Source organism: Vicugna pacos, chromosome 20 (genome assembly GCF_048564905.1).
Source record: "Vicugna pacos chromosome 20, VicPac4, whole genome shotgun sequence".
NCBI classification, from domain to species: Eukaryota; Metazoa; Chordata; class Mammalia; order Artiodactyla; family Camelidae; genus Vicugna; species Vicugna pacos.
In genome coordinates this window covers 15,370,821-15,383,260 of record NC_133006.1, presented here as the reverse complement: position 1 = coordinate 15,383,260, position 12,440 = coordinate 15,370,821, and the positions used below count along the sequence as shown (strand labels likewise).

Below are 12,440 nucleotides of genomic sequence, written 5' to 3'. Positions count from 1 at the left end.
TATACCTGCAGTGGAGTATTATTCAGCCTTAAACAGGAAGGAAATTCTGACACATGCTACAGTGTGAATGAATCTCAAAGGCAGGCTAAGTGAAGTAAGCCAGTCACAAAAGAACAAATATTGTGTTTCTACTTATATGAGATACCTAGAATAGTCAGATTCATAGAGATGGAAAATAGAAATGTGGTTGCCAGGGGCTGGTGGAGTGGGGAGAAAGAATGGGTTAGTGTTTAACAAGAACAGAATTTCATTTGGGAAAGGTGAAAAAGTTCTGGAGACAGAGGTGGTGATGGTTGCCTAACAGTGTCCGTATACTTAATGCCACGAACTCTGTACACTTAAAAATGGTTTAAATGGTTAATTTTATGTTACGTATATTTTACCACAATAAAAAATATTTTTATATGACTGTTCTAGGCTAGATTATAAGAGCTCATTAATTCAGATTGGTTTTTCCAGAGGGTCCAAATTAATGTGGTAATAGTATATGTAGCCACAAATTTTAATGTATTGAGCCTCTTGCTTTAAGAAAATCAAAGTTCATATAAAGTCTTCTTATTTTAAAAGTTACAGGCAAAAATACAGTATATCTCCAAGCCTCTTTTGATGAGGTAAATAAATATAATAAGCCAAGAAGATTGTTTTTCTCTTGGTAGATTTAGAGAGGAAAATATTTTAGTTCTAGTCCTTCAAAAGTAAAAATGTGTTTTTTTACCCCATTTACATTAAAGTTGGTGTCATAACACTGAAGTTAAAAGATACCTGGAAGGTGAAAGAGATGCTATAAGGTAAGTTAAAGATTGTCAGAGACTTGGCTCGGGGAAGGAGGTGGGGAGGAGGCAGGATGTAAGTGCTGTGTTCCTCCCAAGCCGTCAGTTATCCCAAGAGGTAGGACATCTTGCCTTCATACTTTTTTCTTGTTAGTCTAATGATGGTAGTTTGTAAGAGAATCAGAATTACGAACATAAATATAGAGCATTATCTTGGCAGAGAAAGCAAATAACAATTATTTATACTTTGGAATGTTTACTTTAAAAGAATATAGCTCTTTTTCTTAAGTTGTTCTTAGCTCTATCTTTTTTCTTATATAATAGGAAACTTCATACTATCCAAAAGTATGAAGAATAGTATAATAAGGTTCCACATACCTACCATTTAGCTTCAGTAACTATCAAATCATGGCCAGTCATTTTTTTTTTATCTTTTTTTTATTCCTTTTGACATTAGCTCTGTTGTGATTCTGTGGTAAAGTATGCTATACCAGCTGATAACAGATGTAGTTCATTGTTAATATCACCTTGGTTTTGCTAAATACTTCATAAAAATCAGAAGGCTAGAGATTATCTGTTCTAATTCTTTGATTTTTATACATATCCTGTCCCAAATTTAGAAATAACACCCAATAGGGTTGAACCATATGTAATTCCAGTTCTTATAAGTCAGAAATGGTTGACTATCACCCATTTCATATGTCAGCCCTGAAGTCTGAAAACTATATGGAGCACTAGTTCACAGCCTGAAGAATACATCAGAATAACTTTGGGAACTTTTAAATAATACTCGGGCTCCTACCTGCCAAATCTAATTTCTCTAAAATTGGGCTCCTAATGTGTATAGCCTCCCACTCCAAAATTTCCCCCATGTGATTCTGGTTTAAGAACTGCTGTCTGAGTAACTCCTCCCTTGGTTTTGGTTTACTCCTGTCTCTATAATAGGTGAAGTTGAGAAAGGTTGCACTGCTTGGCCCAGGTTGGTCAGGTGTGGGCTCTGAGAAATGGTTCTCAAATACCAGTTGAATGTGGATCTGAATTGTGCCTGAATTAATTTGTCACAGAATCTCCATTGCCTAGTATCTCTAATTGAAAGAAAATCTTATGTGTTCTACTGCCTTCTCTCCTCCAACTCATTTCTGCCTTTAGATCATCCCTAATAAGCCTATCTCCCCTGCCCTCTCTATGCCAAGTTCTGTGGTTGGTCTGTCTCATTAGTGTGTTGTTACGGTAGAAGCCCAGGCATGAATATCCTCCTCTGCCCCTCCCTTTCATCCCAAAGCTACCAAATTCTCACTTAATGGAGCAGGTACTAAGTTCAGTCTACTCTCCTGATAACTTATTCTGAGCTCTTCGAGTGAAAATGTGAACCCTAACGCTTTCATATTAACTGATTTTTTGGTGTGGTTTTTGTTTTGTTTAGCTATCCAAGAGAATCTAACAAACTGATAGACCTTCCAGAGGATTATAGCAGTCTCATTAATCAAGCATCTCATTTCTCGTAAGTTTTGATTTTAGCTTATTGAGTGGTTCCTACCACTAGAAACACTTCTTTCCCTACATAGAATTTGAAGGATTTGTTGTTCTCCTTTGGCGGGTAGCGATATCATAACATCAATACTACTTTCTACTACCTAACTTGTAAAAGCGTCATTCCACCATGTTTCAGAATAAGACATAAGAAAGGGGTTAATGGGAGGCAAATTTGATTCATTAGAGGTTATTGCTTATCTAAACAATTTGCACTTTAAATGACACATTAACTACAAATGCTTATATTCCTAAGCAATATGTATTATTATTTTGCATATGTTATTATTATTTTAAGCTTTAAAATAGCATTGCACATATTCTACAGCTTTTTTTCACTCAGCATTGTTTGTAAGATTTATTTAGACATTTGGCATATGTAATTTTTAATTCATCAGTTTTCCACTGTTGTATAGTATTTCATTATGTGACAGTAGCAGAATTTACATATTTTTTTCTCCTCTTGATAATTTTATTTCTCTTTCTCTTTTCTCTGATTGTTGTTTGAGTGTTTCCAGTACATGATGTTTGTGTATATGTGTGAGATGTTCCCTGTTCTAGAAATAAATTTGCTTGGCCATAGTCTTGTATGCATTTTCACCTCTACTGGATATTGCAGAATTTCTTTCCAGGGTGATTCTACCAATATCAGCTCTTTAGCCACTCCTCTAGAGCCTTGACTTGTGCTTTTTTTATCCCATGGAGGTGCCCCAAATCAGGTGGTGATAAAAGCAGAGCCCCAACTCTATGCCTTGTGTGTGGAGCCCTGCTCTGCTCCCAGAGCTACTGCTGCCAGACAGAACTGGAAGGCGAGGACGTAGGAGCGTGCACAGCTCACACCTACTCCTGTGGTTCTGGGGTGGGCATCTTCCTGAGGTAAGGCCCTGGAAGGAGCTTTCTAACTCTGGATCTGCCGCGGTATATGCCTGTTGAGTGGTGGCACAAGAAACTACTACATTGCAGAGAATTTGAGGCCGCTGTTTAATTCGTTCGTGGAAAATAGGGAGTTTTGTCTCCACACATCTCCTATTTGGCTCATGCTAACTCTTTACTGGTTCCTCCATTTTCATTTCCATCCCCATGACAATTCTGTTCTTCTTTCTTTATGCCTCATTCTCGTGTGAAACTTCCAGCTGTCCTTGATTTTCTACCCAGGCATAGTCAGAATTACCCCTTTTGTTGCATCCTCATAGTTTTGGATTCATACATACCACAGGTTGATGTATATAATTGTGTATATTCAACAACGTACAACAAATACTTATTAGTGACTGCTGTCTGCTGGGAATTGAGAATGCAGTATTCCACAAAGCAGACGAAAATCTCTGCCTTCATGGAGCTCTAGGGAGGGAGATAGAAAATAAAATAAGAATTTAGAAAGTGATCCATGCAGAGGAGAAAAAAATAAAACAGGGAGGAGAATGTGAAATGGCAAGAGGGGAGTTAAATTTCAGATAGGGAACCAAGGAAAGTTCCTGGGAAGGTAACTTTTGAATAAAGACCTGAGGAAGTGAGGAGAACATTCTAGGCAGGGAGGAGCAAGTGAAGAATTGCTGGGGAGTGTGCCTGTGTTCAAGAAACAGCAAGGACAGAATTCATCAAACTTTCCTGTAAAAATGGATACATTTTATTTAAAAATTACACCTCAATAAAATTTATTTTAAGAAAGAAAAAAAACAGCAAGGAGGCTGGTGCTGCTGGAGTAGTGAGCACAAGGGTGAGAATCGTGGGCCTGGTGTGTCCTGGTGATGTCTTTGAGTGATGGACGTCATCACAAGGGCTGAAAGAGGGAAGTGACGTGAGTCTGGGTTCCTCTAGGGTTTAGATCATATCCACATCTTAGTCATCTTAGTATCCCCCAGTGCCTAACAATTTCTTGTGTAATGGGGTATGATAGGTTCTTAATAAATGTTGAATTGAGCTGAATTAGTAACACCAGGAAGTGCAGCAAACCTCTCAAAGAGATCAGGAGACTCATTATTAAAATAGTCCTTAAGAGAAATGTAAAGTAGCATTTTGCCTTGTCCAGCTTATTTCAGTATTCTTTTGGTCGTATAGAGCGTTGCTTTGTGTTTTAGGTCAACCTAATTCATAATGTTTGTGTACTATATTTTTATTGAATAATTTCCTCATGATAGTAGTTAATGTATCAGTAACTATTTTATGTTTAGAAGTTAACTTTCTTTCTCACACTTAATTTTTTAAATGCCACTGTTATATGAGCCATCAAATCCTAATCCTAAATATCCTTCCCCCTCCCCATATTGACTTATAGTACAGTCATTACTGATTACAATACAATCCTTTTAGTTATGTTTAACACTTAGGCAGATGTGTTGATGCTTTTTCAGGTGTCTCTGCTATAAAAGCTGTTGCTTCTCTTCTGGTTTTGTTTATATTTATTTATTGAAGTATAGTTGATTTACAATACTGCGTTAGTTTCAGGTATACGTTATAGTGATTCAGGGAGTTTTTTGTTTTGTTTTTTTGCAGATTATGTTTCATCATAGGTTATTAGAAATTACTGGGTATAATTCACTGTGCTATACAGTAAATCCTTGTTGCTTGTCTATTTTATGTATAGTAGTTTGTATCTGTTAATGCCATACTCCTAATGGTTTTGTTTATTTTTTATATGACCATTTGGAACTGAATCCAAACCTTGTTTACTCATGTATAAACGGTCTCTCTACAGAGTACGGGAATGTCAAGTGCTATTTTTAGCTGGCAAAACCAAAGGCTGTTTTTATTCTCCTCCTTATCTTGATGACTATGGGGAGACTGACCAGGGACTCAGGTAAGGCCCGTCCTGGGGGTCTGGGCTGGCTGACTCTGGGCCTCTAGAGCCTTCAGCACAAGGTGAACAGGATGAGCCTTGTGGCCCTGAGGCCTGCCCGCTAATCTTACCCAGGAGGTTAGCACTGGTGGCTGTTGTCTGAACTCTTCCAAGGAGGCCACCCTGGCTGTCTGGTTTGGCATTCCCATTCCCAGCCCTTAGAATGTCATTAGGGCTGTCAGAATAGATAAGGGGGAAGAATGGGACAGAGTGCACTTTTTTCCATTTCTCACTCCAGAAAACTGTTTGAATTGCCCTGTGGCATCCACAGCAACAGAGCACTGCAGGGATAGTGCCTTGTAACTTGTGCAGCTTTGCGTGGGAGACCTGGTGTTCTTCGAGGGATGTAAAAGAGCAAATCTTAATTGATAGGAGATGTGCTTATAAGAATCTGGGGGACAAAAATTTAGAACATATAGAGCAGAGCAATACAACAGTAATTGAGGCTTAATCGCTTCTTTTCTGGTAGATTCTATCACATAAAAAGCAGAATGCTAACAGTAGTTCCCTCAAGCACTATTTAAGAACTTTCAGACTATTTCTTTTTGCCCAAAGTGGATGAAAGTCTTAACCTAGATATAACTCCCCAGCCTTGGAGAATGGAAGTTGAAGGCCCAGAAACCAAGGCAAGATAAGTACATGGGCTCCCCAGGCTCTTGACTACAAGGTTATGGGCATGTGCCCCTGTTGATGGTTCTTCCCTTTACTCTGAGAAGAGTGGGCTCTTAGGAGGAGGAGCCCTGGCCAGAGGGTGAGAGGCCTGGTGCCCTGAGCCGAGAGCCAAGGCCCCAGACATGTGAGCTCATCAATACCTGTACTTTGGTTAAATTAGACCCCGAAATTATTCACTTTGACTGATTTGCTTAGACTTTGTGGCTGAAAGACACTACTTGGAAAAACATTTTTTACCCCTGTAATTCTTCCATCCTCTCCCTTGCCCCCTCCCTGTTTTACATTTTGCCAACCAAAATGGACAATGAATGGGTAGTTTTAGCATATCAACCTAGATCCTCCAGCTCAACCCCAGCTCCCATTCTCTCACGCCAGTCTAAGGGTAGCTTGTATTAATTTTCCTCTTCTTTTCAGCACTTAATTCCCTTTCAGCTGCTGCTAGCAAACCTTGAAAGCTAACATATTAATAGTCAAAGACGCCTGCCAAAGAGAAATTTTGCAGAGGATCTAAAACCAATAACTTGTAACTTTTCCTAAATCAGGAAAGGTTGGAGTATAATAGATGAATAAACCAAATGCATCCTGAGTGACATGTGTCTTCTTTCTAGACGAGGAAATCCTTTACATTTGTGTAGAGAGCGGTTTAAGAAGATCCAGAAGCTCTGGCACCAGCACAGTATCACAGAGGAAATTGGACATGCCCAGGAAGCAAATCAGACACTCGTTGGCATTGACTGGCAGCATTTATAATTACTTCACTACCAAAAACATAACTTGGATTTTTGTAACCCAGTTGGCTTTTCAAGAAAGAAAATAGGAAATAGGTTCTACTGAATTTGAAAATAAATTCTTTATTTAAGCCTTTCTCCCGGTTTTATTTTTAGTTTCTGGCTCCAGGAACTGATGAAAATCATCTTTTGTCAGCAGACTTTCTTGCATCGTTTGCTATGTCCCTCAAATGTAACTTCTTGAGTTTTAGAATCCAGCAAGGACCTTCTTTTCCTGCTCTGGACACAGCCTCTTTGTGGGCATCTGACTGCATTTGACTGTTCCCAGTAGTCTGAGCCGTGTCATATTACTGAGCACATGGAATTCCAGGCCTGAAGCTGATTCAACAGTGGCAGGAAACAAAGTCTCTGGTCTTTTGGGGTCATACCTTCCTGGTCCCTCTCAGTGACTCTCCACATTGGGACTGGGTTCTTGTCCCTGCAGCTGACAGGACCCTACCTCTAAGAAAGCAGTGGATTTTGAAAGTGGCATTCCCTTGTCTCCACTGGCTGTGAAGGGGTTGTGGGGCGCTGGTGCCAGAAGAGCCTGTGGGAAGAAGGGGAAGAGGTGATATCTTTGTATGCTGGGTGATTTTCAGGGCTGTAGAAGGTTGGGTTGTTTTTCCCCTTTTTTTTTTTTTTCTGGACAAGACTTTGGGCTTTGAGGGGAAAAAAACAACTCACTTTAAAGGGCTTTTTGAAAACTCAAGAGTATCCTAATTTTTCAGACGATATATTCTCTTATTTCTAAGACTATGTTGAGAGAGTGTATGCATCTAAAATCGAACACTAGCAAAAAAAAAAAAAAGAGAGAACTCAGTGTTTTAAAGTTCCCTCACCCCGACCCCTTCTAGCATTTCCTGAAGTAGATGAATTGCTGTTTACCTGCTGGCTCACTTAGGATATTCCTGGGGTAGCCTGTGCGCCCAGGCTTTTTATTATTTTTAAACATTATTGTTCTTACTAAGAGGTGCCTTCCTAGAATGATAGCCGCTTAGTAAAATAGTTTATAACCATGACATACTATACCCTACTCTCATGTGATACACAGGTGCTGAGAGCTTGGGTACAAGGAAAGTGATGGCAGATTTGGTGGTGGTATAAATCCAGAGCGTCTCTGAGGTGAGGGACAAATGAATAATAAGAGGCTCTTGGATTTTTTTTTAGCCAATGCAAGTAACACTTTCACTCAGTTTTCTTTGAACTGCCTCTGAAAGTTCCGTCCTGCTCAGCTTTGCATGCTCCACACAGTACACCCAGGAGGAAGCTCAGAAATCCAGACTTTCAGCTAAAGTAAGTGGGGATGCCGAAGCCACACTCCCTGCTTCCTCTCCAGGGTGGTGTGTGAAGAACCCCCTTCTCTGAAAGGATGACCTTCATCTTTCTTGCCTGGGACTGACTCACTCAACTGAGAGGAGGCGCTTCTCACCCAACAGGAAGAAAACCCACAGTAGAACGCAGAGCTCACCTGCTTTTTCTGGCCTATCTTCCATTCATAAGATCCAGGGGTGTGGCTGGCATCATGATTTTAGTTTATTTTGGCCTCTGTCACATCCCTATTCCCTCAGCTTTTAAGTCCAGCCTCTTGGCTTTTCTCCAGATGTTCACCAAGCTTAAATTTAGAATGATAAGACCAGTTTTCTCCCTCTATAGATGGATTATAAGCATCTTCAGCAAATCATAACATTACTTCAGCTTTGAAGACTGACTTCATAGAAGCCTGTTGTTAGCAGAGGGTGGCCCTGAATTCCATTCTCTGAGAATGTCGGAGAGTCTGAGAGAAGATGAATTTACAAGAAATAGCAACACATGCACCCTTTTATTTTCTGGTGTGTGTATCATTAAGCTAATTGTCTTCCCTACCTAAAGAATCATCTTAGTCTTATGATTTGTTCCGCATGTATTATGTTTATTGTAGAAATGTTTATATAATGCTTTCCATATCAGGGAAAATCATATCTGTTTAATAAGTTGGCTATAACTTTAATATCTGTGGACAACTTGTAAAATTTGGAATGTATCATATGTAAAAAGTTTAAAGATATCCAAATAAATGCTTCAGGTGTTGACATTACTTTGTGTCTGCTTACATTTTCTTTCTGTTTGTTTCACACAGTTAAATACCATAGAAATGTTCCCCATGTCACCTTACCCCAAAGAAAATGGGACAACTGTATTAGCTTGAAATTTAAGATGCTTATATTATTAGTGTCAACCATGGCCGTTAGCCAAACCATCTTGACCTTCCAAAGAAAGCTTGATCATCATCTCAGCTGATTAAGTTTCATATTCATTGACTATGACAGCTTATGACCTTTCTGAACCATGTGGACCTCAAATCACTGGGAAAACAGGGTGCTCAAAGTCTCTCCCAGCTACAGCTCCTCTTTTCAAGTTTAAATTCTTGCTTCTCCTTACCTGATGATCTTCAGGTCCTCATTCTTACCCACTCCCCAGACACTTTCTGCTTAAGGGTGACACATGTAGGAAGGAAGCTACATCCTCTAATTGCAAGAGAGACATTCTCTACAGAAGTTCTGCTGTGCTTTTCAAAATCCTCTTGAAAGCATCAAACAAAAAGCAAGGTTACATTGTGCTTGCTCTGACTCCCAGTCATTCATGCTGCTACCACCTTACTCCCTTCCCTCGTCCTGATGTCAGTTCCAGGACTCATTAAGCCCCTCTGACACATTCCTTGCTTTGTCTCTACTCTTTTTTTTTTTTTTAAGTCAGGTTTATTGAGGCTGATTTTCCAAATAGTAAAAGTCATCCTTTCTAGTGGGTGGTTTTATGCATTTTGACAAATGCGTGCAGTTGTTTTAACAGACACTACACTTGAGTAGAACAGTTCCATCACCCCAAGAAGTTCCCTTGTGCCCCTTGGTGGGCACCTTGTCCCCACATCCTAACCCCTGAAGACCACTAATCTTTTTTTGTCCCTTTGTCTTGCCTTTTCCAGAATGTCATAAATATATATGTAGCGTTTTGAGTCTGGCGTCTCTCACTAAGAAGACTGATGCATTCGAGGGCTGTCCGTGTTCCTTTTGGTTGCAGAGTCATATTTCATCGTGCAGATGTTTATGCAGTCACCAGGTAAAGGACATTTTGGCATTTTTGGTAGTTATGAATAAACCTACAACAAACATTCCTGTACAGGTTTTTGTGTGGACCTGTTTTCACTCCCCTCAGGTAAATAGCTAGTTGTCCCTTATATCTTAAATCACTCTACACCATTCTCGTGTAACATTCTCTTTCACATTGCTGCTTATGTGCTTCCTCTGATTTGGAGGATACGATACAATGCCATCACGAGTTAAGAACTGATGCTTCCTTCCTTTCTTCCAGCCAATCTCATCTTCTCTGAGGACCAGGAAAGCATCCCTTCTCCCCCTGGACTTCTCTGTTACTCCCCGACATTTAGTCCTTAACACATGGTGCTGCTAGCTGGCCAAACTCATCAGGGGCAATTTTTTTTTATCTAGTAGCAGGTCAGAGGCCCTAATTGTTGTGGTTCCCCCTGCCTCTGGCTAAGCTGCAAACCTGCTGGCCTAGCATTACAGGTGCCCGGACGAAGAGGGGCAGGGGACTGCAGAGCAAGCGCCTAATCTTATTAACCCGAATTGAGGTTACTCAGGGTTTATTGGCTGGTGGCTCAGTCCTGGGCTTGAAAATGTTGGGAGGCTATGGTTTCCTGAGATGAGGCCACAGATTCTAGGACACTTATCTTTCTAAATGTTCAGAATAAGTAGCTATTACTACACTCTCGCTATGGAGTAACTGCTTTAAAAAATAGAAGACCTAAGGCACTGTCTTTACCTCTCACCGCCCCCCTCCCCCAGCTAAGTTGGCAGGGCTTGAAAAGCTGGCTGAGTTCCTTGGGAGAAATGAATTACACTGGCCCCAGGAAAGACTGAGATTAGACACAAGGAAGAACCTGGCCAAAGTCTTGGTGAGCACTTGTAGATGACCAAACGAGATGGGCCGGTTTTCTCTGTCAACACCTGGTTCTCTGAGCAGACTGTTAGGATGCAGCTCACCCTAAGTCTTGTGTGATGAGAAAATAGCTATTGTGAGTTGCTGCCTGAGCATTTTCCAGTGTGACAACCCTGATCAGGACTCTTGGATAAGGACCTGGGCTTAGGAGTCCCGCCCTGGGTTCCTGCTCTGCTTTTCCCAGGGCACCTTTTTAAATAACCACTCAGAGTGGAGCTAGTGAAAAGTTAGTGACCCCCACCCCAACCACCTCTTAAGTAATGGATGCTTGCTACCCTGCTCTCTGTCTCCTGCTCTCGTGACCTGGGACAGAGGACTGCTTTGCCCTGGCTTGTTGCACATGCACAGCCTTTCTGTTCTGGGATCTCTAAGTAATAGACCTTGTGAATTTGCTCCCTTTGTATGAGTGCATTGAAACTGTGCCTTTAGTCAAAATAACCCTGGGGTTTTCACTTCCCCAAAGCGGGGCCTGGGATGCTGAGGGAGCTACCTGCCAACTCCATGTGGGTGGCTTGTGCCCCTTCATTCAGCAGGTCATAATCTGTATGTGCTTAATTCAGTACTTCAGCTCCAGGCTCCCAACACACTGCTCTGAACCAATGGGTGATGTTTATTGTAGGGTCCAGGTTTCACCCTGGATCCTCCTTACAGCCCTCAGATTCTGAGTTTGCTTACATCTGCCCTCTAACCTGGCCCCATAGAGACTCACACTTCCCCATTTGGGGAAGTATGTTTTGTGATCACAGAAAAATATGGTTTGGAATTTTTGCTTAAATCACTATGTTAAAATGCCACATATAAAATACTAAGCTCTGGTCCAGACTCTAGCAAATGTTGAGATTATTTAGGTAACCAAATAGCTCCTGTTCTTACAGAGAAGAGCAAGAGGGAGAGGTAATAGGCACACTTGAAACAGCTGGCCTGAAAGACTGCTTTCTTTCTGTGTCAGGTTTTGTTTTGTTAACAAATACTGGCTAGAACTGGGGGTCCTGTGATACACACATTTAGAACATATGTTTAAGACAGGCATTTAACAAAAGTGATTTTCATACAATATAACTTTTAATGTCTATTGTACAGCTGTCAACAGCATCTTTACACCTGTGAGCCTAGAGCAGCATTTTCACAATGGTTCTCGGCGCTCCTGATGGGGAGAAAGCTCCCTGACCCTCGTCGGAGGGGCCGATTCCCTCAGCATTTTCTGTGTGAATCACTCCTTGGTCTCCATGCTCACAAGTCTAATTGAATTAAACCTGGGACCAAAATCTGACAGTGTCCAAACATCTTTGATCTGGTCTCAAGCCTGTGAGAATTAGAGCCCCAGAACATACCCTAGGCAGCACCGGAAGTCTTACTTTCTTCACATTGAAGACTCTTAGGACAGCAGTGAAACCATTCTCTCCTTCCTTTAGAAGCTTCCTTTCTCTCTATTTTTTCAGAGGGAAGTGAAAACTTTTCTCACAGTTACTAACATGGGAAGATGAGCTGTCTCAAAGAATCTTCTTTAATGTGGAGGCATTCCAGAAATGTCACTTTGCAGGATGGGTATCTGGGGAAAGAAACAGGATGAAGCTCCCAGAGGACTCTGCCCTCCACTGTAGACAGTCAGTGTTGTCCGTGGGGTCTGTCACAGCACCTGGGTGGGTGTCCCTGGGCCCACCCAGAGGTGAGGCCTGGTCTCTAGAAGGTAGACTCTTGTCTGATTGTTGCTTCTCTTCCACGGAAAGGCAGCCATCTAGCCCAGTGTTTCCACAGACAAGCCAAAGGAGGTCACTGGCACTTAAGGGGTGGGACATGCTGGAACAGCCAACTTCCTCAGCACGTGGCTCACTCCTGGCTAGGTGACTGAGGACTTGTGAATGTGACATAAAA

General features: G+C 41.2%; 1 protein-coding gene across 6 annotated transcripts in view; it reads left to right on the top strand.

Annotated features, from left to right (window-relative positions):
* Window positions 1–12,440, top strand: part of UBR2 (ubiquitin protein ligase E3 component n-recognin 2) — a 117,608-nt gene that overhangs the window by 87,423 nt on the left and 17,745 nt on the right. For 3 of the 6 annotated variants that reach the window (XR_012062138.1, XR_012062140.1, XR_012062139.1), the window contains exons 43-47: window positions 732–788; window positions 2,194–2,271; window positions 3,006–3,176; window positions 4,996–5,097; window positions 9,535–9,668. Coding sequence is in view for 3 of the 6 variants with exons in the window: in XM_031688558.2 (XP_031544418.1) it covers window positions 732–788; window positions 2,194–2,271; window positions 3,006–3,176; window positions 4,996–5,097; window positions 6,417–6,558 (550 nt within the window). In the remaining 3 variants the exon portion in view is untranslated. Of the gene's footprint in view, window positions 1–731; window positions 789–2,193; window positions 2,272–3,005; window positions 3,177–4,995; window positions 5,098–6,416; window positions 8,650–9,534; window positions 9,669–12,440 lie in introns of those variants that run through there. The other 3 variants (XM_031688558.2, XM_006202000.4, XM_006202001.4) reach the window with 1 other exon arrangement.